The sequence below is a fragment of the Protopterus annectens genome, chromosome 1.part1 (genome assembly GCF_019279795.1).
Source record: "Protopterus annectens isolate FY-2018-M chromosome 1.part1, PAN1.0, whole genome shotgun sequence".
Lineage (NCBI taxonomy): Eukaryota > Metazoa > Chordata > Ceratodontiformes > Protopteridae > Protopterus > Protopterus annectens.
The window spans coordinates 406,950,087-406,976,448 of record NC_056726.1 but is presented as its reverse complement, the minus strand read 5'-3'; the positions used below and the strand labels follow the sequence as shown (position 1 = coordinate 406,976,448).

The following is a 26,362-nucleotide window of genomic DNA, read 5'->3' as shown; positions in this document are numbered from 1 at the left end:
TGAGCAATTACTGATGCCAGGCATTTCGTGAATACTCTGGGTGCAGTAGATAAGCCAAAGGGCAATGCTGAGAATTGATAATGCTCTGATCCTGCAAGAAATCTGAGGTATCTTCTGCAATCTGGTCGATAGGGACGCAGGTATGCCTCCTTGAGATCTAGAGTCACCAGCCAAGACTCCTTGCCCAGCATGGGAAGAAGTTGCTGTAGGGTCAGCATTTTGAATTTTGGAACAATGAGATGTGTTCAGAGCGGACAGGTCGAGAATAGGTCTCCATTGGTTTTCTTTTCTTGGTACCAGGAAAAGTCTGGAGTAAAATCCTTGCCCTTGTTCCATGGGAGGTATCTTTTCTATAGCTCTCATCCTTAGTAGTTGGTTGACTTGTTCTAGAGCGTTTGTTTTTTGGTTTGGTGGTAGGTTTGACATTCCTCTCTTTTTTTGGTAGAGTGTGGAAGTGAAACCTGTAGCCCTTGTCTATGGTCTGTAAAATCCATTTGTCTCCTGTAATGTAATGCCAGTTTACGGAAAATAAGGCTAGCTTTCCGCCTAAGGGTGCTTCCAGTTGTTCCCTGGTAGGCGGTATCAGAGCCAAGTCATTGTGTCTGTCCTGTGGAAGTGGTCGTAGCTGGATCTGTGGCAGTACTTCTCTGGTTGTTAGGCTGCCACTGACGTCCCCTGTAGGCACCTCTGGATTGACCTCTGCCTCTTGGGCGCCTATTTCTGCCTCTCTGTGCTCTGGAGGTGTCTGGAAAGGACCAATTCTTCGAAGGCCAATTTCTACTAAACCTTGGAGGCTGGACCTGTAAGAAATCCTTGACTGTTTGGACAGATTTTGCTTTTTCTTCCACCTTCTTTAGCACTTGTTGTGCAGGGGAGCCAAACAAACTTTGTTTCTCCATGGGAGCATCTAGGAGTTTTGACTTTACATGGTCTGGTAAGGATTGTTCTTTTAACCATGCATGCCTTCTAATCACTGTTCCAGTCATAGCTGATCTAAAGGAAGCCTCCAGTGCATCATAGCCGCATTTTAAGGAATGATTACTGACCTGTTGAGTGTTATGTACCAAATCCTGAAGGGACTTACGGTCTATAGGTTCAGGAGAGGACAGTTTTTTATTTAGCTGGTCTAACAAAAATTCCTGATACTGTATCATGTGGAATTGACAGTTTAAGGCCCTAGCCGAAAGAGTAGCAGAAGTATACACTTTTTTACCCCATCTCTCTAATGCTCTAGATTCTCTTTCAGAGGGGAGGGGGTTTCTGGCAGAGGCAGCTGCTACAGCTTTGGGGCCGTGTGAAATGGTTTCAGGATCTGCAATAGGAGCCTTATACAAATGAGTGTCCAGGACCCTGTAATATCTATCGGGCTTGGCAGGGGCCGGGGGGAGAGAGTCAGGGGCAGTACAAGCATCATTATATGCATCAACAACTGTTAGTACTGGAGGAATGGCTAAAGGCCTATGCTGTGGTAAATGTAAAAAGGTCCTTAGCCTTTTCCTTGAATCTGAAAAATCCTGGCCCTGCCATTGAAAATGCTCTCTCATAGCATGTAAGGTTTCCCCAAAAGAAAATTCCTCAGGAGGAGAGGCAGAAGGAATGGAGTCTTCTGCATCAGAATCCTCATAAGGAGAATATGGGCCTTCGGAAGGTTCTGAGTTTTCTGAATCATCCGAGGAATAGTCTGTAGAAACTGGATCGGGGGGCTCTGCTCTAGGTTTCTTCTCTGGAGAGGGTTGAGAGGCCCTGTCAGGGTGAGGTTGGGATCCCCTGATCAAAGAAATGAGATCCGCAGCCAGGCTGAGCATTTGGGAACTAGAGGAAGGCCTGTGTGAGGGGGTTTTAGCAGGCAAGGCCTTAGAAGATTTAGCTGCTTTAGCCCTAGCAAAAGTCTTGATAGACATAGATGCAGGGGGCCTAGCAGCTCCACGTGCAGAAGTAGATATGTCTAGAGGAATAGTATCTGATAAATCCTGGGTACCTGCAACAGCAGTGGAAATTTCAGTAGCAGACTCAGCCATGCTGTGTGAGGCCTCGGCTATAGGAGGCATGCTTTCGGCCGAAGGAAGAACCGTGGATTCAGCCGAAACCGAGACACTCGAGGTTGGCTTAACCGTGGTTTCGGCCGAAACCGCGGACCGCGAGTGTCGGTCCTTTTCCATACGCTTTTTAACTAATTGAGAAGTCGGAGTCTCCGACGGCATTTTGTAAGCAAAAGCGGGGCCAAAAAACTCCTCTGCAAACTCCGACCGACGTCTAAGTGTTCGTCGGTTGAAGGAAGCACAGGCTAGACAAGCTGCTACGTCGTGGTCTGGGCCTAAGCAAGGAAGGCAGTAAGAGTGGAAATCCTTATGAGGTATTTGTTTCCCACAAGTTAAACAGTTATTTACTTTTTCTGACATCGGCTGAGGCAAGAAAGAGTCCCCAACGGGGTACTTAGCTTTTTAGAAGTCTTCGGTAGTAGTAATCTCTGGATCTGACCGACCGGCACTTGCGAACAGCTTCTGCTTCGGGCACCACGCGGCAAGAAAGACTGAGGAAAATGGCGTTGGCTGATGCCTTTATACCCAATTGACTGAAGCTATGACGTCGGGTGAAGTGCGACATCAGCCGGGGCCAGACCCAGACTTTGGAATCCGGCCGACCGAAGGGCTGCCTGAGGCAGAACAACCCATACCCAATTGACTGCAGCTATGACGTCTGGTGAAGTGCGACATCAGCCGGGGCCAGACCCAGACTTTGGAATCCGGCCGACCGAAGGGCTGCCTGAGGCAGAACAACCCATATGTTAGGACTGCAGATGCATCCTTGAAGGACATCACCCTCAGAAGCAGATGCGTGCTCAGCGGCTCCGGACCCATCTGAGGGATTCGTTTCCGTAGGCCCAATACATTGAGTTTCCAGAGGCCTAGTCTCCACGTGCGAGTCGGAGACGGCCTGTGGCTCTGAGGTAGCAGGTGTCAGGGGCTGTGAAAGCACCTCACTGAGAACCGGCGACTGGCCTAGAAGAGGTTTCGTCATTGGTTTTGGACCTCGGATGCCTGTCTTTATCCTTGTCTTTGCGTTTTCTTGGAATTGCAGTAGTCGGTGATCCGACGGCATAGTATAATTGAACCTTCGGCCAAAGTAGTGCAAAGCAAAATCAAAACGTCGTTTTATAGTGCGTTTGTTAAATCTAACACAACACCGACAAAGTACAGTTTTGTACCTACCATAAATGTAGATGTTAGAGTGCTAATACAGCTGCAGTCATAACAGATGGGTTCTCCTGTTGTCAGGCGGGTCCTTGGTCGGACGAATTCCAAAGTCTAGGTCTGGCGTCGGTTGTTGTCGCTTCCCTGACGTCAGTGCGACAGGGGTATAAAGGAAAGTACAGTTTTGTACCTACCATAAATGTAGATGTCCGATAGGTATGCATCTGCAGTCCTTACATATGGGTTGTCCTGCCTCAGGCAGCCCTTGAGTCGGCCGGATTCCAAAGTCTGGGTCCGGCGTCGGCTATGTCGCCCTCTCCCCGACGTCAGAGCGCCTGGGGTATAAAAGCGTCAGCCGACGCCATCTTCCTCAGTTTTTCTTGCCCCAGATGCCAGGTGCCCTCTAAGGAAGGCTAAGTTTGGAGAGATGCAAAAAATTTCAAACATTCACAGTAATATAAAACAAATACACCATAATAGATAACCCCAGCTAGCTATAAGAGGGATAAGTACCCAGGAAATACCACAGAGGGGAAGGAGGGAGGGTAAACCTGACTGCAGATGCATACCTATCGGACATCTACATTTATGTTAGGTACAAAACTGTACTATATCCTTCAAGGATGCATCTGCAGTACTTACATATGGGTAGAATACCATAGCCAAGCTGGGGGTGGTAGGATCTAAGAAAGGGATGGTGTAGCTATAATGCCCTGCAGGACTGCCGTAGCAAAGCCTGCTCTGGATCTGGAATATAAGGGTAAGTTGTAATGCCTGGAAAATGTATGCACGGAGCTCCATGTAGCAGCTTCTAAAATGTCCTTGGTAGCCACCCCTCTTAAGAAGGCTGTGGAGATGGCTGTGGCTCTGGTGGAATGAGGTCTAATGTTAGCTGGCACAGTTTTGCCATGAAAAGAGTAACAGAATCAAATGCAATTCCCTATCCATTTTGAAATTGTCCGTTTGGAATTTGCTTTTCCTTGTACACCAGCAGCATATGCTACAAATAGCTGGTCAGTTTTTCTGTAAGTCTTAGTTCTGTCCAAGTAGTAGCGCAACTGTCTGTGAATGTCCAGGGTATGCAGAAGTTTCTCCCCTTTGTTTTGTGGATTTGGAAAGAAGGTAGGCAGGTGAATAGCTTGGTTCAGTGAGACCCTGGATACCACCTTTGGCATGAATGAAGGATTGGTTCTCCGTGAGACTCTGTCCTGATGAAAAATAAGAAATGGTTGTACTGCCATGAGGGCCTGCAACTCAGATACTCTTCTTGCTGAGGTTATGGCCAGAAGGAAGGCAGTCTTGCAAGACAGGAACTATAGTTCTGAAGATGCTGCTGGTTCAAAGGGAGGTAGAGTTAATTTTTCCAACATGAAGTTAAGGTCCCATGTAGGCACTGGTGGTTTCCTTGGAGGATTGATGTTTTTAATTCCCCTTAGAAACTGCCTTAGGAGTGGATGAGAGAAGACAGGTGGATCAGTATTGTATTCTGCTGAAATTGCTGAAGCATGAATTTTTTATGGAAGAGTAAGAAAGGCCATTGTGGAGCATTTCTGCCAAGTATTCCAGGATATGTGCCAAGTTCATCACTGTCGCATCTAAGCCCTTTGTGGTGCTCCAAGTGCAAAATCTTCTCCATTTTGCTGAATATGCCTTTCTTGTGGAAGGTCGGCGAGCTTCCATGATGTCCTTCGCTGTCTTGGATAGCTTATCCTGGTGAGGAGTCAAGGTATTCTCCAGGCTGGAGTGCAGAGTTTTGTAATTGTGTTGTGTCAGAATAAGTGGCCATTGTGGTAGAGGCCACGGTTTCGTGCGTGACATGCTCCTTAACAGTGGGTACCAGTGCTGTCTGGGCCAGTCCGGAGCTATCAGAATTACTTTGGGCTGCTCTGTCCTGATCTTCAGTAAGACCTTGGTCATTAATGGAAGAGGTGGGAATGCATACACTGTTAGAGTATTCCAGCTGAAAGAGAGGGCGTCCACTTTCCATGCTTGTGGGTGGTATGTCCTTGAGCAGAATTTCTTCAGCTGATTGTAGTGGTGGGAGGCAAAAAGATCTATGTCCGGCCTCCCCCATGATTGTGTTATCTGAAGGAAGATGTCTGGGTGCAGCATCCATTCGTGTGGATCCATGATATTTCTGCTTAGGCTGTCCGCCAGTATATTGTCTTTTCCTGGCACAAACTGGGATTGCAGCTCTATATTGATTTTTAGGGAAAGTTCCCAAAGATTCATTGCCAGCCTGCAAAGAGGGTAGGAATGGGTACCTCCTTGCTTGTTTATGTACCACATAACTGTGGTATTGTCTGTCCTTATTAGCAGGTGTCCTTGATGCAGAAAATGTTTGAAGGCCTCGATTGCATGTATCGCCGCCAGCATTTCCTTTTGGTTTATGTGCATGCGCAATTCTTTCTGTGACCATAGTCCTTGAATGCATCTGCCCTCCATGTGCGCTCCCCATCCATGGTCTGAAGCGTCCGTTGTAATGGTTTGGCTGATTATTGGTTTGCTGAAGGGCAGACCCCTGTTTGACTGGCTTGCTTGAGCCCACTACAGAAATTCCTTTTGAAGGCATGGAATGAGTGGTATCAAAGCTTCTAGGCTGTGACTGTGCTGACACCATAAACTCCTTAGGTACCATTGCAGTTTCCTCATATGTAGCCTTGCTTGTGGAATCAGAAGAATGCAAGATGCCATGTAACCCAGGGCCTGCAGGATTTTCCTTGCAGTCAGCTGAGTTTGTTTTGTCAGATTTTCAAAATAATCCGGTAGTTGTCTTTGTTTTTCTTCTGTGAGAAAAGCCATTTGGGTGGTTGTATCTAGTTTCGCACCTAGAAAAATTATCCTTTGGGATGGAACAAGTCTTGATTTGTGAATGTTGACCGTATATCCCAAAGCCTGAAGTAGGCGGATGGCATAATTCAAGTGTTTTACCAAAGTTTGTTGGCTGTCTGCTTGTATAAGGCAGTCGTCCAGATATGGGTATATTTGAATCCCCTGAAGTCTGCAGTGTGCAATTACTGATGCCAGGCATTGTGAATACTCTGGGCGCAGTAGATAAGCCAAAGGGCAAAGCTGAAAATTGATAATGCTCTGAACCTGCAAGAAATCTGAGGTGTCTTCTGCAACTTTGTCTGATAGGGACATGCAGGTATGCCTCCTTGAGGTCTAGAGTTAACCAGCCAAGACCCCTTGCCAAGCATGGGAAGGAGTTGCTGTAGGGTCAGCATTTTGAATTTTGGCACAATGAGATAAGTATTCAGTGCGGACAAGTCGAGAATAGGCCTCCATTGTTTTTCTTTTCTTGGGACAAGGAATAGTCTGGAATAAAATCCTTGGCCTTGTTCTGAGAGAGGAACCTTTTCTATAGCTTTCATTTGTAATAGGTTGGAAATTTGTTTTAAAGCCACTGCCCTTTGATTCGGTGGCAGGTTTGGCATGCCTTTTCTTTTTGGTAATGTATGAAAATGGAACCTGTATCCTTTGTCTATTATTTGCAGTGTCCATTTGTCCCTTGTAATACTGTGCCAATTTTTTGAGAATAAAGATAGCTTTCCGCCCAAAGGTGCTTCCAATTGAGCCCTGGTTGGCGGGGTCATGGTAAAGTCATTGAGTCTGTCCTTGTGCAGCAGTTGTAGGTCCTGCACTACCTCTCTGGTTAGGAGGCTGCCATTGACGTCCTCTGTAGGAGCCTCTAGCTTGCCCTCTACCTCTGGCACGCCTGTTCTTGCCTCTCTGAAATCTCTCTGTGTCTGGAAAGGACCAATTCTTAGAGGGCCAATTTCTGCTGAATCTTGATGGTTGGACCTGGAGAAAATCTTTTACTGTTTGTACAGATTTAGCCTTTTCCTCAAATTTCTTTAAGACCTCCTGAGCAGTGGAGCCAAATAACTTTTGCTTTTCCAGTGGCGCATCCCGAAGCTTTGCTTTAACGTGATCTGGCAGAGTTTGTTCCTTCAGCCAAGCATGCCTACGTATGACTGCACCTGTCATTGCTGACCTACATGAAGCTTCCAATGCATCATAACCACACTGCAAGAAATGGTTGCTAACCTGTTGGGAGTTATGTACCAGATCCTGAAGTGACTTGCGATCTAGGGGTTTAGGTGAAGACAGTTTTTTATGCAATTCATCTAACAAATACTCTTGGTACTGTATCATATGGAATTGACAATTTAATGCCCTCATAGAAAGAGTGGAAGTAGTATACACTTTTTTACCCCATCTCTCTAAAGCCCTAGACTCCCTTTCAGAGGGGAGTGGATTTTTAGTAGTGGCAGATGCAACCCCTTTAGGGCCCTGGGAAATAGTTTCAGGGTCAGCAGAGTGGGCCTTGTAAAGGAAATGATGCGAGTCCGGGACCCTGTAGTACCTATCGGGTTTGACAGGAGCCGGAGGAAGGGAGTCAGGGGAAATGCTAGACTAGTACACATCATCAATGACATTCAAAACAGGAGGAATAGCCAAAGGTCTATGCCGAGGTAAATGCAAAAAAGTCCTTAATCTCTTCCTGGAATCAGAGAATTCCTGGCCCTGCCATTTGAAATTCTCTCTCATGGAGTGAAGGGTCTAACCAAAGGACAGCTCTTCAGGAGGGGAGGCAGAGGGAATAGATTCCTCTGCATCAGAATCCTCGTAGGCCGTAAAGGCCTCCTCCTGGTAGTCTGAAAGAGCAGAGCCATCTGAGGCCTCAGAGGACTGGAGATCAGTGGGCTCAACCCTGGGCCTTTTGTCTAGAGGAGGTTGAGAGCCCCTGTCCGGATGTGGCTGAGAGCCCCTAATTAAGGAAATAAGGTCCTCAGCTAAACTTAAAATCTATGAACCTGTAGTGGATCCCTGAGGAATAGCCTTGGGAGGCAGAGATTTTGGCTGTTTAGCAGCTTTAGCCCTTGTGAATGCCTTTATGGACATGGATGCAGAAGGCCTGGCTGCTCCACGTGCTGGCGTAGTTTTGTCTAAGGAAATGGTGTTGGATGTTTCCGGAACACCGGTTTCTGGAGTGAAATTCTATAACCGACTCAGAAGAGGCCTCCGGGGCCGAGGTTGTTGGTTGTGCGGTTTCGACAGAAGTATCAAGGACTCTTGTTTCAGCCGAGACAGAGACACTCGCAGTAGGCCTAGGCGTGGTTTCAGCCGAAACCACGGTCCGCGTGCGTCAGTCCTTGTCCTTCCATTTTTTGGTTAAATGAGAAGTCGGGGTCTCAGACGGCATATTGTAACAGTAATTAGCCCCAAAAAATTCCTCTGCAAACTCCGCCCGACGCCTAAGAGTGCGTCTGTTGAAGGAGGCACAGGCTGTACAGGCAGAGACGTCGTGGGGCCTAGGCAGGGGAGGCAGTAAGAATGGAAATCCTTATGAGGTATTTGTTTCCCATAAGTTAAGCAATTATTAACTTTAAGCGTTTGATCTGACATCGGCTGAGGCAAGAAAGAGTCCCCAACGGGGTACTTAGCTTTTGAAGTCTTCGGTAGCTGAAGTTACAGGAGCTGGCCGACCGGCACTTGCGAACTGCTTCTGCTTCGGGCACCATGCGGCAAGAAAGACTGAGGAAGATGGCGTCGGCTGACGCTTTTATACCCCAGGCGCTATGACGTCGGGGAAAGGGCGACATCAGCCGACGCTGGACCCAGACTTTGGAATCCGGCCGACCGAAGGGCTGCCTGAGGCAGGACAACCCATATGTAAGGACTGCAGATGCATCCTTGAAGGACATCCAGCCAACACCATTTTCTTCAATTTTTCTTGCCCCAGATCTCGGGTGCCTCCAGAAGGAAGGCAATACATAAATTTATATAATAAAGCAATGTAATATTCAAAATACAGTAGTTGCAAGCAAATACACCATAAATGAATACCCCGATCAGGTTGTATGAGGAGGTGTTAGCCAATAGGCCTGTCCCAAGAGGGGAAGGAGGGAGGGAAACCTGGACTGCAGCTGTATTAGCACTAACATCTACATTTATGGTGGGTACAAAACTGTACTATGTTCATCGTGCATACAGCTGCAGTCATAACAGATGGGTAGAATCCCAAAGCTAAGAAAAGGGTGGTAGGCACTAGGCGGAACTAGGAGGAGCCAGGATGCCCTGCAAGACTGCAGTGGCAAAAGCCTGCTCTAGTTTTGGAGTATAATGGTAGGTGGTAGTGGTTGGAGAAGGTATGCACAGAACTCCAAGTGACTGCTTCCAAAATATCTTTGGTAGGAACTCCTCTGAGGAAAGCTGCAGAGGTAGCTGTGGCCCTTGTGGAGTGAGATCTGATGCCTGCAGGTACAATTTTACCATGAAAAGAGTAACGAAAGCGTATGCAGTGGGCTATCCATTTTGAGATTGTCTGTTTGGAAATTGGCTTCCCTTGAGCTCCTATAGCATAGGACACAAAGAGCTGTTCTGTTTTTCTGAAAGGCTTTGTTCTGTCCAAATAACGCAGCTGTCTGTGGATGTCCAAGGAATGCAGTAGTCTCTCCCCTTTGTTTTGAGGATTAGGGTAAAAGGTCGGTAAGTGGATAGTCTGATTCAAAGCTACCCTGGATACCACCTTTGGCATAAAGGACGGGTTGGTTCGTAAGGAAACTCTGTCCTGATGGAAGATGATAAAAGGCTGCACAGCCATGAGGGCTTGTAGTTCCGATACCCTGCGCGCTGAGGTGATAGCCAGAAGGAAAGCTGTTTTCCAGGACAAATATTGCAAATCTGTTGAGGCAGCTGGCTCAAAGGGAGGCAAGGTCAGCTTTTCTAGAATGAAATTGAGGTCCCAAGCAGGTATTGGTGGTTTCCTTGGGGGTTTTATGTTCTTCGCCCCTCTGAGGAACTGTCTTAAGAGGGGGTGAGAATAAAGGTGGATCAGTGTTGTATTCTGCAGAAATGGCTGAGGCATGGATTTTGATGGAAGAAAATGAAAGTCCACTGCTTAGCAGCTCAGCTAGATACTGTAATATTTGAGGTAAATTCAGTTTTCCAGGATTCTGGCCCTTTTTCCTCATTCCAGGCACAAAACCGTTTCCATTTTGCGGAGTAAGCTTTTCTTGTAGACGGCCTTCTGGCCTCCAAAATGACATCCTGCACCTCCTTGGAGAGTAGGGTGTGTTGTGATGTTAAGGAATCTTCCATGCGGCCAGATTGAGAGTTTTCAGCTGACTGTGAAGGGTTTTGAAGCTGTGCTGAGTCAGAAGAGGCATTAGAGGCAGGGTCCATGGTGGAGAAAGCATCAGGCTCCTCAGGAGTGGATACCAGTGCTGTCTTGGCCAGTCTGGAGCAATGAGAATCATCTTTGGTCTGTCTGCTCTGTTTTTTTAATAGAACTTTGGGCAGCAGAGGAATAGGCAGAAAGGCATAAACTGTCATTGTTGTCCAACTGAAAGAGAGAGCGTCCACTCTCCAGGCCTGTGGATGAAAAGTCCTTGAGCAGAATTTTGTCAATTGGTGATTTTTGTGGGAGGCAAAGAGATCTATGTCTGGCCTTCCCCATGCTTGTATTATCTCTGTAAAAACTTGAGGATGCAACTTCCATTCGTGTGGATCTGTCATATTTCTGCTTAGGTTGTCTGCCAGTGTGTTTTCCTTGCCTGGCAAGTACTGTGCTTGAAGTTCGATTTGTAATTCCAGAGCCATGTTCCAAAGTGACATGGCCAGCCTGCATAGGGGGTATGAATGGGTTCCTCCCTGTTTGTTTATGTACCACATTACTGTGGTGTTGTCTGTCCTTATCAATAGTTGACCTGGATGCAGAAGGTCTTTGAAAGCTATAATAGCATTACTGCTAGCATTTCTTTTTGATTGATGTGAAGGTGCTTTTCTTTTTGGGACCATTTGCCCTGAATACACCGATCGGTCATGTGCGCCCCCCAGGCGTAGTCCGAGACGTCTGTTGTGATGACTTGATTTGCTTGAGGCTTGCAGAATGGGAGACCTGTGTTTGGCATGCTTGAGCCCACCACAGAAATTCCTTTTGAAGACATGGAATTAGTGGTAATATTGTTTCCAAACTGTGGCTGTGTTGAGACCATAGGTTTTTCAGGTACCACTGAAGTTTCCTCATATGCAGCTTTGCATATGGGATTAGTAGGATGCAAGATGCCATGAATCCCAGAGCCTGCAGGATTTTCCTTGCAGTCAGCCTGGTGAAATTTGCTAGTTTTTTGAAGTATTGAGTTAGTTGCCCCTGTTTCTCTGGCGTGAGGTAGGCCATCTGGGTGTTTGTGTCCAAGTTGGCACCCAGGAAAATTATTTTCCGAGAGGGTATTAGCTTTGATTTCTTTCTGTTGACACTGTATCCCAGAGAATTCAACAACATTATTGCAAAAGCCAGATGTTTCAGAAGTATGTGCTTGCTGTCCGCTTGGATCAGGCAGTCGTCCAAATATGGGTAATTTCTATCCCTTGAAGTCTGCAGTAGGCAATTACTGATGCCAGGGCATTTCGTGAATACTCTGGGTGCAGTAGAGAAGCCAAAGGGCAATGCAGAGAATTGATAATGGGTTGAACCTGCAAGAAATCTGAGGTATCTTCTGCAATTTTGTCTGATTGGGACATGCAGGTATGCCTCCTTGAGGTCCAATGTTACCAGCCAAGACTCCTTGCCCAGCATGGGAAGAAGCTGCTGTAATGTGAGCATCTTGAATTTTGGTACGAGTAAAAATGTGTTTAGGATGGATAGGTCCAAAATAGGTCTCCAATCATTTCCCTTCCTTGGTACCAGGAATAGTCTGGAATAAAAACCTTGACCTTGTTCTTGAGTAGGTACCTCCTGAATAGCTTTCATGTCCATGAGATCTGAAATTTGTCTTTGTGCCTCTGCCCTTTGATTGTGTGGCAGGTTTGGCAGGCTTCTCATTTTTGGAAGGGTGTAAAAATGGAATCTGTAGCCTCTGTTTATAATGTCCAGGATCCATTTGTCTTTTGTGACAATATGCCAATTTTTCGAAAATAATGGCAGTTTTCCACCCAAGGGTGCTGCCATTTGAGCCTTGCTTGGCATGCAAAGGGGAAAGTCATTGGACTTGCTTTCTGAATGGCTGCGAACTATCCTCACCATCTCTGTGTAGGAGCTTGCCATTGTCTGCCTCTAAACGATCCTTGATATTACCCTCTGCCCCTCGGGCATCTGTAGCTACCTCTTTGGGGTCGGTCCGTGGCTGGAAAGGACCAATTTTTGGAGGGCCAATTTCTACTGAAACGTGGAGGTTGTACCTGTAGAAAATCTTTCACTGTTTGCATTGATTTAGCCTTTTCCTCCATTTTCTTTAATACCTCCTTAGCCTTAACACCAAATAATACATCCTTTTGTACAGGAGCATCTAGTAATTTAGCTTTGACATGATCTGGTAAGGTTTGCTCCTTGAGCCAGGCGTGTCTACGTATGACTAATCCTGTAACAGCAGCTCTACATGAGGCCTCTAGAGCATCAAAACCACATTGCAAGGTATGTTTACCCACTTGTTCTGCACTATGCATCAAATCCTTCAACTCCTTCAAGTCTGGTTGTTCAGGTTGTGACATTTTGCTTCTCAACTGTGATAACAGAAACTGTTGGTACTTTAACATATGGAACTGGCAGTTTAATGCCCTCATGGTTAAGGTGGCCAAGGTGTATACCTTTTTTCCCCACCTTTCTAAAGATCTGGAATCTCTCTCGGAAGGTAAAGGATTTTTAGCAGTGGAGGCCTTAATTCCCTTGGGGCCTCGGTCAGCCGCATGGCTTTTGTATAGAAATTGGTGCGAGTCAGGAACCCGGTAGTACCTGTCAGGTTTGACTGGGGCTGGAGGTAAAGAATCCGGGTTAAGGCAGGCCTCAGAATACACATCATCTAGCATGTCTAAGACAGGAGGTGTAGCCAGAGGCCTGTGTTGAGGTAGCAAGAGAAAATCCCTAAGCCTTTTCTTGGAATCTGAATACTCTTGACCTTCCCAGTGGAAGTGCTCCCTTAAGGTATGCAAGGTTTCCCCAAATGAGTAATCCTCTGGAGGGGAAACAGAGGGAATGGATTCCTCTGCATCAGAATCTTCAAAAGGGGAGTAAGAATGTTGCTGTTCATCCGAGTGCTCTGAAATAATGGAGGCCTGGTCAGAGGAGGGGGATTCTTCCTCCACTCTGGGCCTTTTGTCCGGGGGGGGGGTGAGAACCCCTGATAAGAGTAATTAAATCCTCAGCCATTTTAAGCATCTGTTTTTTAGGCATGGGGCCTGGAGAAGGGCCCTGTGTAGCTGGTCTCTTAGAATGCATGGCTGCTTTAGACTTAGTGAAAGCCTTGATGGAAAAAGAAGAGGAAGGTCTGAAGACACCCTGAGAGGAGGCAGACCTGTCTACATTTTGAGTTTCACCACCAAGAGTGGCTTCGGTATCTGTAGTCAGGGTGTGGGCCGAGGAGCCTGCGACCTCGGGCACAGAAGACACCGCCAATGAAGTGTCGTCGGTAGGCAGGGGCTGCGTAGGCGCCTCGCTAAGAACCGGACCACCTGTAGTCGGCCTTGGCGTGGTGTCGGTAGAGGCTGCGGACCTCGTGTGTCGGACCTTATCTTTGCGTTTTTTAGACAAAACTGGAGTCGGAGTATCCGACGACATAATATAGTTAAATTTTCTGCCAAAATAGTGTTGGGCGAACTCCGCCCGACGCTTAATGGTGCGTTTGTTGAAAGTGGCACAAAAACGACAGACCGAGACGTGGTCTGGGCCTAAGCAAGGAATGCAGAGGGAATGAAAATCCTTATGCGGTATTTGCTTCCCACATGAAATACAATTATTAACTTTGTCCGACATCGGTCTGAGGCAAGAAAAGTTTCCCCAGCGGGGTACTTAGCTTTCAAGAAGACTCCTGTTGCAAAATTTTCGTAATTTCAGGAGCTGGCCGACCGGCACTTGCGAACTGCTTCTGCTTCGGGCACCGCGCGGCAAGAAAGACTGAAGAAAATGGCGTTGGCTGGTTCCTTTATACCCCTGTCGCACTGATGTCAGGGAAGAAGCGACGACAACCGACGCCGGACCTAGACTTTGGAATTCGGCCGACCGAGGACCCGCCTGACAGCAGGAGAACCCATCTGTTATGACTGCAGCTGTATGCATGATGAACATCTAGTGATCAGGGCCTAGGCATGGAATACAGTAAGAGTGGAAGTCTTTATGAGGTATTTGCTTCCCACAAGAAAAATACAATTAACTTTTTCTGACATTGCTCTGAGGCAAGAAAAAAGTTTCCCCAACAGGGTACTTAGCTTTTTTGAAGACTTCGGATCTGAAATTAGACTTCGAAAATCTCAGGAGTCGGCCGACCGGCACTTGCAAACTGCTTCTGCTTCGGGCACTACGCGGCAAGAAAGACTGAAGAAAATGGCGTCGGATGCATCTTGTATACCCCTGGCGCACTGACGTCAGGGAAGAAGTGACAGCAACAGACGCCAGACCAAGACTTTGGAACTCTGGCCGACTGTGGGACCGCCTGACAGCAGGATAACCCAAGTGCAATGACTGCAGCAGTGTAACACGAACATCGGATAGTGCATGGAGCCTGCTCTGAAGCATAGGTATTTCCTGCAGGATTCCCTTATTGGAATGTGCAGGTAAGCTTCCTGTAAGTCTAAGGTTGCCAACCAGGCATCTTTGCCTAGCATAGGAAGCAGCTGTTGAGGTGTTAGCATTTTGAATTTTGGAATTACCAAAAAGGTGATTCTAGAGGTCCAGGATAGGACGCCAGGAGCTGTCTTTTCTAGGTACCAGGAAAAGTCTTAAGTAAAAACCTTGTCCCCTTTCTTCTGCAGGGACAGGTTGAATAGCCCAGATACTTAGAAGAGAGAGAACTTGCTGTTCAGCCTCTGCCCACTGATTTGGGGGTAGGTCTGGTCAACCGTTTGGGGTTGGTAAAGTGTGAAAGTGGAATCTATATCCTTGGAAAACTATACTAAACCCATTTGTCCTGGGAAATGGGCAGTTTTTTGCATGCAGGGCAAGCTTTCTTCCTAAGGGAGCAAGCAGGTGAGCAGGGTTTGGAAGGGTTAAGGTTAAGTCACTGACATTCTTCCATAGGGGGGCATCTTACTACTTCAAGCTTTGGAAGTGGGAGCCCCCCACTGCTTAGGCCAGTGTGCAGCCTGAGACTGTAACTTAGGTGGTCTGCTGTTCCTGGGTTTGGTCCAAGAAGGCCTGGAAGAGACTGGAAAGGACCAATTCTTAGAAGGCCAATGCCTACTAAATCTGGAAGGCTATAACAGTTTGCATAGATTTAGCTTTTTCCTCCATGTTTTTAAGGACTTCTGCCTTGTTGCCAAACAGGTGGTCTTGGTTTAAGGGAGCATCCATTAATTTAGCTTTAACATGATCTAGCAAATTTTGCTCCTTAAATCATGCATGCCCAAGTACAGACCCAGTGACAGCAGCCCTGGCAAGATGCTTCTAAAGAGTCAAAACCACATTGCAAAGTATGTTTACCAACTTGTTCAGCAGAATGCATTAAATCCTGTAATTCTTTATGTTGATTCCTGGCTGTATTGAACATAATTTTCTATTTAAGTAGTCCCATAATATGCTGCTGATACTTTAACATATGAAACTGGCAATTTAAGGCCCTAATGGCCAAAGCAGCACAAGTGTATACCTTCGTACCCCATCTGTCCAAGGCCCTGGAATCTCTATTAGGGGGGGTAGGGTTTTTTGGCAGCAGTAGCCTTAATACCCTTTGGTCCTTGGGAAATGGTCTCTAGATCCGCAGTAGGATTCTTGAAGAGGAACTTGTGAGAGTCAGGTACTCTGTAATACCAGTCAGGTTTCCTGGGAGCTGGAGGTAGAGAGTCTGGGGCCAGGCTACATTCCAAGAAGGCATCATCTACAATGTCCAGAACATGAGGGATAGCTAAAGGCCTGTGTTGAGGGAGGAGTAAGAATTCCTTAAGCCTCTTTTTGGAGTTAGAGTAATCCTGGCTTTCCCAGCGGAAATGCTCCTTAAGTGTGCGTTTCACCAAAAGAAAAATCTTCTGGAGGGGAATCTTCATAGGCAGATAAGGGCAAATCCTGGTAATCAGAAGAAACAGAAATTTCAGAATCCTGACCAGAAGAATCAGGAGGAAAATCAGTGCTAGGTCTCAGAGGGGGAAAGCTGGCTTCCCCTAATTAAAGTAATAAGGTATTCAGCCATTCTAAGCATTTGTTTATTAGGCATATGGGCTTGACCATGCGGTTTGGACGTCAGTATTCTAGGTGTGGGTCGAGTTTTAGGCCTTGATGAAGAAGATGGCGTTGGTTTAAAATGCAAATCTGTACGCCTGAATACACCCTCAAAAGTCGGTGCCTGCACAGCAGATTCAGACCCATCCAAGGTAGAGACATCCACAGGTTCTATAGTCTAAGAAGCATCTAGCGGCATACCGTAATCCGAATGGGTCTCAGTAGAGGCTTACGAATCTGAAGTAGCGGGTATCAAGGGCTGCAAAAGCACCTCAGAGTACCAGCGAACTGGCGACTAGCTTAACGGAAGCATAGTCAGTTTTGGACCTACGCAGTCTCTGTCTTTATCCTTGCATTTTTTCAGAATATAGGTAGTCAGATGGCTTACCGAAGCCATTTATGGCTAGTTAAACCGAATACCAAAATAATTTGCTGCAAAAATAAACAGATTATGAATAGTTCGGGGGTTGAATAAGGCACAAAACCGACAGCGAGGGATGTCGTGATCTGGGCCTAAGTAAGGAATGCAGTACGAATGAAAATCTTTGAGGTATTTGCTTTCCACAGGTAAAATAATTGTTAAGTTTTACTGACATCGGTTAAGTGCAAGAAAAAGGATCCCCAACGGGCTACTTAGCTTTTTTCGAAGACTTTAATTCTGAAACTTGAAAACGAAAATTTCAGGAGTCAGCCGACCGGCACTTGCGAACTGCTTTGGGCACCATGCGGCAGGAAAGACTGATGTAATGGCGTCGGCTACATGTTTTATACCCCTAACCACCTGCCGTCATGGAAGAAGAGACAGCATCGACGCAGAAATCCAAGACTGATATTCAGGCCAGCTGAGGGCTACCTGCAGGCAGATAACCCAAATGTAATGACTGCAACAGTGAAACACGAAGAACATCTAGGGAGTCCAGTTAAGAGGTGGCTGGACTGTGTGAACACCTGTGACAGCTGGGCCGGACTATCAAAGAAGGTAGGAGAGTGACAATGAATCGAGAGAGATTGCAACACTGACAATACCCTGATCACATGTAGAAAATGGTTAAAAAAAAAATGGGGGTTGATGATGGTGAACCTCTGCCAAGCCTCAAAATCCTCCACTCAAATAGAGGAACGAAAGGAAATCCAGCCGCGGTTAATCCCCATGAAACCCAAAAGACTGAACGGTGGAGACTTGCCTACTGAGGGCACGATCCTAGCCAATCCTTTCAATGAAGTCACAGGTACAGAAAATCCAGCCCACCCTTTGGCATTCAAGAGGGGGCTTTATACCAATTCTATAAAGGACAGTTTCCCCACTATGAAAAAAATTAGAAACTTCCTGCACAGGAAATAATTCCAAAGGCATGAGACAACATGAATGTTTCACTGGCAACAGCAAAGATCAAGATGCATACTTAGTGAGTGGCATAAAAGAACTAGCAGGTATTAGGGGTAAGCCAATGAACAATGGCATAGCATGCAACATCACAAGGAAGAACAAGTCTACATATGGAGAAAATAATGCATAACTGTGATCAATACAGGTCATAAACATAAGCAAATGACCCATCAAGGAGGGTCCCTTGATGTTAGCTTTGACTGTCTTCACTAATGTGACACTTCTAAATAATAAAACATACCAGACTCCCATTCTCCCCAAAGAAAAGACTGTAACTGTAGTCTCCAATTAAATCATTGACCGACAGCTGCTGCATATCATCGAATATTGCACTAAGTGGATGGTAAATTACAATGGAAACATTTGGCCCATTAATTTTGACATTCAATTTGGGAGGTCCAATTTTTCCTAAAAAAGAAAAAAAAAAGAAAACATTCAGTTTAGTATACTGAGTAACTCCCAACTCAACATCTTCTCAGATACTTTCAAGCTTGTCAGTGCATACAGTGATGTTCTGCTCTACAAGTACTTAGCACCCCATACTGTTACAATGATCTATACAATAGATACTTGCCTGAAAACTCCAACATTGGCTGGACAGAGCGTCTGAAATACTTGTCTGAAATTCCCAACACTGGCTGGACAGAGGGCCTGTCCAAGCACAAGAATACAGCAGGAGGATATCTGTAACCTACCAATGACAGTTTGATCATACATTAACTGACACAAGAAGACTAACAAAGGAGAAACTCTTGGGAAATCTCTGACTGGTCTGAACCCAATTAGGAGCTGGTAGACAACCAAGAAAGGATCAGAAAGCCAGTCCTAAAGTACTGAGGTACCAAAATAGGCCACACCCCCGGAGTCATGAACCAAGCAGTAATGCTTGGTGAAGGTGTGAACGGACGACTTAATGGCCACAGCAGAAATGTCTGTAAAGGAATCATCTTAACAATTACTGAAAGCATTCACAGTTATAAAGAGTATGATTTATGACAGAAGAATTTTCCAATAAATGTCCGATGTCCAACAGGAAAAGAAAAAATGCAGTCCACAACCCACTTTTTCTTGACATATTCCTGCTCCTCTCTCCCTGTAGCAAAGGAAATGAAATGAGACAGAACCTTAATCACTTGATATATAAGAGGGCCACCCATAGATCCTTAGTGTGGTTCATTCTGTTCACCAATCAGAGCTGACAAAAGCTCTATGAGATTTTATGCTTTGGGGCATGTTCATTCCAACACATACTGTTCCATTTCTCACCAGATACCCAGTGAGCTCATTCTCAAACACACTTGTTTCTCCCATCATCACTACTGAGTATCCTGCAAATCAACAAACAAAACTTATCTACATTAATAAATCAGCAACATACAAGTATACAGTTGCCAAACTTACAAGAACTCTACCAACAGAAGCTGGCTGAAGATGATGTCCACACACAGGGGGGTGGAGGGATGGCAAACCTGACCCATCAAGAACAATCACCTTAGACAAAATGATGCAACAAAACAGTGTTTATTAAATCAAACCCTGAGGATTGACCTTGGAGGGTTTTTTTGGATGCAATGAATCCCAAATGCTAGTTAAAAGAGTGGACAGAACCAGTGGACAGCAAAAGACAGACCTTAGAAGACACCTGGAGTACTGTCTTATGAAATGACATGTGACATGAGGGGTGACAGTCTAGATATAAATGTTTGGTGAAGGGATGCAGAGAATTCTTGTGACGGAGACATTTCAGAAGCACATAACTGGGGAAGTTGCTCCTCTAATACACCAGGCTAGTATCCACCAGTAGATAGCTTGCAGTTTTTGTCAGACACAAAGTTCAGGTCCAATGGCAGGGAGGGGTTTGTCAAAAGTTGACTAAAATACAACACTCATTTAAATAACTGCATGATCAACCAGCATTTGGGTAGAATCCTGCCCACTTAAGGGTCATGTGCAGAAATGAATGACGTGAGCCTTAATTGTGAAATAAGATCCAAGTCTTATAGCTGCATGATTTTCTTTCCCTTACTTTGACTCAAGTAGAACACTAATCCCAGTTGATCCTTTTCAGCCAGCGTAACAAGTCAGGCTTATTTGCAAACTCATCATCTGATGAAGTACAGGATACTGTTCCAGCAAACTGAGAAATGTTTACATTCAGCAAAAAAAAAAAAAAAAAAACCTAAAATGGAGGGAACTTCTTGCTGCCTCAAAGCCTGCAAAACTCAGGGGTCTATAGGAAGAGAAACCTGCTACTCTAACCAAAGTGGACAGCTGTAGCTATGATAATCTCCATTATCTTTAAGAATGGCAGAGTAACCATTTCAAGTGCTGAGACTCTCAATACATAGTCCAAAAAAGTGGAGACAGAATGACTGATCATCTGGACTTACATATACCAAGTCCAAGATTGCCATTTCTTTGAATATTCCCTTTTCTCTAAGGTATGGTGATCTTGGAGTTGGGTATAATGTAAATTTGGGGTGTTTGGGGGCTTGCACACTTTGGGTTGGGGGGGGGGGTTGCCTGCCTGTAAATAGAAAAACAAGATTCAAAATGTGCACTGAAATTCATTCTTCTCCTGTAGTTTGTATCTTTATTTTCTTTGCTGTTTTGGGATTTGGCATTGTGAGTCCTGACATTTCAATGGGAAGCTGATGACACAGCCAGAAAGGAAGAGGTGACGAAATTAATGCTTGGTCTTTCTTCCCTGATGAAATATGGCATCAATGGGAATGCTGACAGGAATTTACCATACCACACAGAATGAAAAAATATGCACCCTATTCCCTTCATGTCTTGCTCTACTTAATAAAACGTGTGGTGACCATATTCTCCTGAAAAGTGGTGTCAATCTCTGGAGTGCCTCAATTCTCGAAAAGTGATCATAATACGTTTCTGCACCTGCAAGCCAAGACAGGACTGGAGCAGCAGCCCAAGGGGCTCCCTATCACAATTAGGTGGATCATAATTGAGATTCACAACACAAACATCTGTACAAATCTGGTATATCATGGCTGGCCAGGGTTAATTTAAGAATTGCATCATCAGCTAACAAGGCTAACTTTTCTTCCCTACCATACCCAAGCCAAACCCTGAAAGCTCCCTTGGCTTATTTTTTGAGGAACGGCTCTAAATAAGACTGCAAACAATAAAGAGGAGAGGGAACACCTCTGCCTTGTGCCTCTCTACCTTAATTTTTGGAGTTATTTACCATTTTTTTTTTTTTTTTTTTTTTTTTTGCTCCCACGGTTGATCACTAGCTTCTCTCCACATTCACCAGGTCTACTGGTCCCACTGTTAGCCTCCCTCAGACTCTACACAATCATACATCCAGAGCATGTAAGGAGGTCAAGCATTACAATGCAGGTTAATACTGCTGCCAGAATTATTTTCTGTTAAATTCCCTACACCCCCCCTTGGCCTCCACACATACTCATATGTTTAGGAGCAGGCATGCAATGGGGGCATACTGGTGTATTCTTTCTCCACTGGAGCAGCTCAACCAACACCTCCTTGCCTATTCTACCATAGGACCATACCCCCAATCTCCAGCCTCCCATCATTTATTGACCATGGGCTACGTGCAAGTGTATGTCTGCCCCCTCCAGGACAAGCATGCAGATCTTTCCCTGCCAGCACCTCAGTCACCTGAGCGGCTAATCAAACCCAGGTAAACTGGGCCATTGTTAGGGCATTATCCCTCTATGCCATGGTGCTGGATTGCGTTTTTACCATTTACCTCAACTGCTGCTGTTGAACAGTGATGGATTTCTTTTAACAGAAGGACAACTTCCCATAAATAATCCGATTGTACCAGGTTAAACACTTTTTGCATCCAAGCAAAGGGTTTACCTGCTCTTTCAGCTTCTTGGAGTTTTTGTTATATCAAAGGACTGCCTGCTTTGTATAAACCCACAGTGATCCAAGTGAAGGATTTTAAGAAAAAAAATTAGCTAGTCTTTTGTCAAATACAGCTGCAAATATTTTGTAGTCACGAGTTAACAAGCAAATTAGGGATTTGACCCTGGGTTGACGGTGTCTGGATATTCTTTTAATATTACTGCTACTACCACTGTCTTCCATGAAAAAAGAATCTTCTGCTAACCCGTAGTATAACTGAAGTACCTTCCCCTATACTTCTCTAACTACACTGGTAATCCATCTAGTCCAGGAGATTTTCCTGTTTGGGCTTCACATTTCATTAATTTCACGTGTTATAGGCTTCATTAGTTGTCTCTCATCATTTATACTTAGCTTTAAGAGTTCTATTTCCTGTAGAAACCTAATTTCAGTAATCACCCCCCCCCCTTTGCAAGGTGTACAATTCCTTATAAAATATGTGAACAGTTACTACTTCAGGACCCTTAATGTCTTTCAATGTAGTTTTACTCCAGTCTACTTTTTACTGTTGCACCTCGCTGGCCCTCTTCAAGAGAAATCTTGACAAGTGGATGGGTAACAAAGTTCACTCCAGGGATCATTCCAGTTGCCCTACTGGATAGGGGCACTGTGAACTAACATCAGGTGGCATGGTGCCTGGGCAACTTTTTTGTGCTAAGCTTGTAAAGGCTCCAGGGCCATTAGCCTACTACACACCTATGAACAGTCTCTGCAAAATGGATGACCTGTGGAATGTTCTGGTCATTTTCTGGAATGGAATCAGGATTTTGAACACATTCTGGTATGGGAGCAGTGTCTGATTCACTTTTTGTCTGCACCACAGTAACAATGATGTGATGGTGATCCTGATACAGGATGAATGTGTCTACGATTCCTCCTATATTCCACAACTTCAGAGTTACCAGGTAAGATCTTGGTTTGGCACAAATGCCTCTGATCTGTCCTGTTCGATCAAAACCTTTTGTCATCTGAATTCTTACAGTCTCTCCTTCCTTCAACGGATGAAGTAATTTGCTTGATTGGCTGTAACTAGATTTCTGAATATTATGCTTCTTAAACTGACCCTTGATGGTTTTATTATGCTTAAATTTAGGCTTCAACAGAATGGAAGTGATAGGTAGCGTAGTTCTAGTTTGCCTGGAAAGTAGTCTGAGCAGGTAAGCCAAGAATATAGTCACTAGGTACGTTTCTGAGATTTAAGTAAATTTAAGAACACATCGGTATTATCACACTTTGACCTTTCAAGTAATTGCTTTGCACTTTGTACTGCATGTCCTGCTAGAACACTGCACTGAGGATATTCAGGACTGCTAGTGATATGTACAAAGTCCCATTCTCTTGCAAATTTCTGAAACAGTTGGCTAGTAAATTGAATACTATTGTCAGAAAGAACTTTGTGTTGACTACCATGAACTGAGAAATGACGTTTCAACTTAGTAATAACAGCATTGGAAGTTAGTTTAGGTAGTAGATCAATCTCAAACCAATTCGAACAAGAGGCTACCAATATCAAATAGTGTGGACTGTTCCACTCAGATATCAGTTGCAACAACTGACCAAGGTAGTTCAAGAAGTGGACTTAACTGAGTGCCTCCTTTTGCAAATGCGGTCTAGTAGTACTGCACACTGAAGAAGAAAGTACTTAGTCTTTCGGTAACGATGACCAAAACACCAATTCTCTTGCTCTTCTCTTGGTGGATATGGATCCTGGGTGCCCATGATGCAAAACATGGATATACTCTTGTTGTTAGGAAGCAGGAACAACAATTTTAGGACCTTTGAAAATAATGCCATCTTCCATCAACAATTCATCTCTGTAAGGAAAGTAGATTTGCACTTCAGGTGGTACCCTAGATTGCTTAGATGGCCATCCAAGCATTAATGTAGTGACTGAGCTTCTGTAAAATTGCATCAGTCAGAGTGTGATCTCTTAATTCATCAAGTCGACTGGAGGAATAATTACGCACTGACATCACAAAGTCAAAATACTCTGCATGTAGCTGTTCTGTGGTATTTCTGGATGATATGGATAAGTTAGCAGCCAGATAAAGCAATCTGCCTTTTATGTAGACCAATTTGAAGTTGTAGTTTTGCAATTTAAGTTTGCATAAAATGAGCGGGCAATGGATTCTTTCAACACTTTATTCACATAAGCGCTTTCACTGAGACCAGTGTATCAGCTTCTTCAGACTAAGTAAAACAACTTACTCGCAGTTTCCCAGTTTAAAACTTCCCCATAAAATTCAAAGCCAATGAACTAGTGGTCACAAAGATGATATCATGTAAATTCAAGATTAAAGCAACATTGCCTATTTTTAAGGTTTAAAATACTATCTGCTATGAAAGATCATTCCCATTAAAGAAAAGAAAAACCTTTGCAATCATTGTTTAAAATCAGAATTAAACATATACTTCTAAGTCATCAAATATGGCCACTAGTTCATTGGCTTTGAATTTTATGGAGAAGTTTTAAACTGGGAAACTCTGAATAAGTTGTTTTACTTGGTCTGAAGAAGCTGATACACTGGTGTCAGTGAAAGAGCTTACGTGAATAAAGTGTTGAAAGAATCCGTTGCCCGCTCTTTTTTTGGTTTACTTTGTTTGGCAGTACAAGGTTTGTTAAGTTAGTCTGCATGTCCTCCCCGTGGTTGGGTGGGCATTCGAAAGACATGCGTAAATGGGTGTGCCTTCATTGAAGGTTGAACGTTGAGCTGGCACCTCGGCATTCGTGAAAATCTACTGCCAATCATTAGCGGACCGGAGTTCCGCTGTGGCGACCCCTAACCGGGAAAAGTCGAAAGACAAATAAACTTTTGCAATTTAAGCATCATTCTCTGTAATCTCACTGCAGAAGAATGCATAGGCTTCTTCAAAACAGTAACTAGAGTTTGGTGGTCAGTTTCAATCTGTATAGCACGACCATAAACAATCATGAAACTGAACATACAAATACCATTGCCAAAAGCTCTCTCAATCTGAACATAATGACTATGTTTGGGTAAGTGCTCTAGATGCATAGGCTACTGGTCTGCCCTCTTAAAGGATTGCGCCAGGACCAAATTTTGAAGCATCACAGGAAAGAGTAACTGGTTTGTTCACATTATAGTATCTCTGCATCCAAGACAGAGAAAACAGTGCCAGTCGTTATTAAAGCTGCAACTTCTTTAACTGTATGCATTGGATGATGCAGTCTCTTCAATGCTTTGTTCAGATCTATTAGGTCAATACATATTCTGATTTTGTCTGAGCCTGTTTTGTAAGCTGCTACCATAGAAGATGCCCATTCGGTTGGTTCTGTGATTGGACAAATCACACCTTGCTGCACCATTTTATCCAACTGAGCTTTAACTTTATCCTGCATAGCTATCTGAACTCTTCTTGTTGGTCTGACTACTGGAGTGACCTCTGGGTCTAACTTCATGGAATGCACAGCTGGATGTTTGCCTAACTTGTCATCAAAAACATCAGCATATTCTGAGAAAATGGCTTCTGAAAAATTAGGACTTGGAAACGCACTTACATGATGAACTTCTTTAGCAAAAGAAAGTAGATTCACTCTCAAACTGCCTTTGAGACCCAGTAAAGATTGCACTGGCCTTTTCACTACGTAAAACAAGTTGTAGCAGTTCTTGGCCAAATGACATGAAAGCATCACTGAACCTTCAGTCTGAATTTCTTCACCTCCATAAGCAACAATCCTTGCACTACTGGCTACATTGAGTCGTTTGTTAGCTCACTTTAGCAAATGTGTCTGCTGTTATAACATTACACTTAGAACCAGTGTCTATTTTAAGCTCTGTGGATTTTCCATTAATCCAGACAGTACAAAATACTTCGCTCCTTGTTAATTCACTGATTCAACTCTTTCATCAAGCACAGATACTCCAACGTAGAAAGCTGACTGCTTCGACTCTACTTGATCAACTTGCTTCTTTGTGTGACCTCTCTAAAAATGTGTGAAGCTTATTTGATTTACAAAACATTTGGAAATGGTTCCATTTTTTACACTTATGACATTGCTGAACTGTCTGTGCACATCTAGAGAGTGCAGGATCCTTCCCCCCTTGTTCTGTGGGTAAATGAACGGATTGGTTGCGAGCCACACTGGACACCAATTCGGGCATGAAGGATGGGCTAGTCCTGAGGGAAACTTTCCAAGCCATGCAGTGATGCCCCCTGGTGCAAAACTTGCTGAGCTAATGGTTGGTGTGGGAGGCAAAGAGTTCAACCTTCGGGGTGCCCCATTTCCGAGTTAGTAGGGTGAAGGTTCTTTTGTCTAGCTGCCAACCATGTGGGTGCAGATGATTTCTGCTTAAGTGGTCTGCCAGACAGGTTAGAGAACCTGGGAGGAATTGTGATAAAAGGTAGAGTTGCATGGCAGAGGCTGTGTGCCAAAGGGTCATGGCCAGCCTGCACAGAGGGTAGGGGCGATTCCCTCCCTGCTTGATATACCACATCACAGTGGTGTTGTATGTTTTTATCAGGACAGCCCCTGGGGAGAGAAGGGGCCTGAAAGCTGTCAATGCGTGCTGGACAGCCAACATCTCTTTTAGGTTGATGTGCAGATGAATTTGCTGTGGGACCCATTGGCCCTGTATACACCTGCCATTCAGGTGTGCACCCCAGGCATATGTTTGAGTCTGTGGTGAGGGTCTGGGCGGCGAGGGATGGCATGCTGCTGCCCACCAAAGAAAATATTTCCTGAGGCAAGGTATCATGGGTATCGTGTGTATAAGA

At 44.8% G+C, this 26,362-nt stretch overlaps 1 protein-coding gene across 1 annotated transcript in view; it reads right to left on the bottom strand.

The window, feature by feature from the left end:
* The window catches only part of LOC122805367 (interferon gamma receptor 1-like), a 612,289-nt gene that overhangs the window by 370,079 nt on the left and 215,848 nt on the right, over nucleotides 1–26,362 (bottom strand). The window contains exon 4 of the mRNA XM_044075464.1: nucleotides 17,967–18,133. Within this exon, the coding sequence (XP_043931399.1) occupies nucleotides 17,967–18,133 (167 nt within the window). The remainder of the gene's footprint in view (nucleotides 1–17,966; nucleotides 18,134–26,362) is intronic.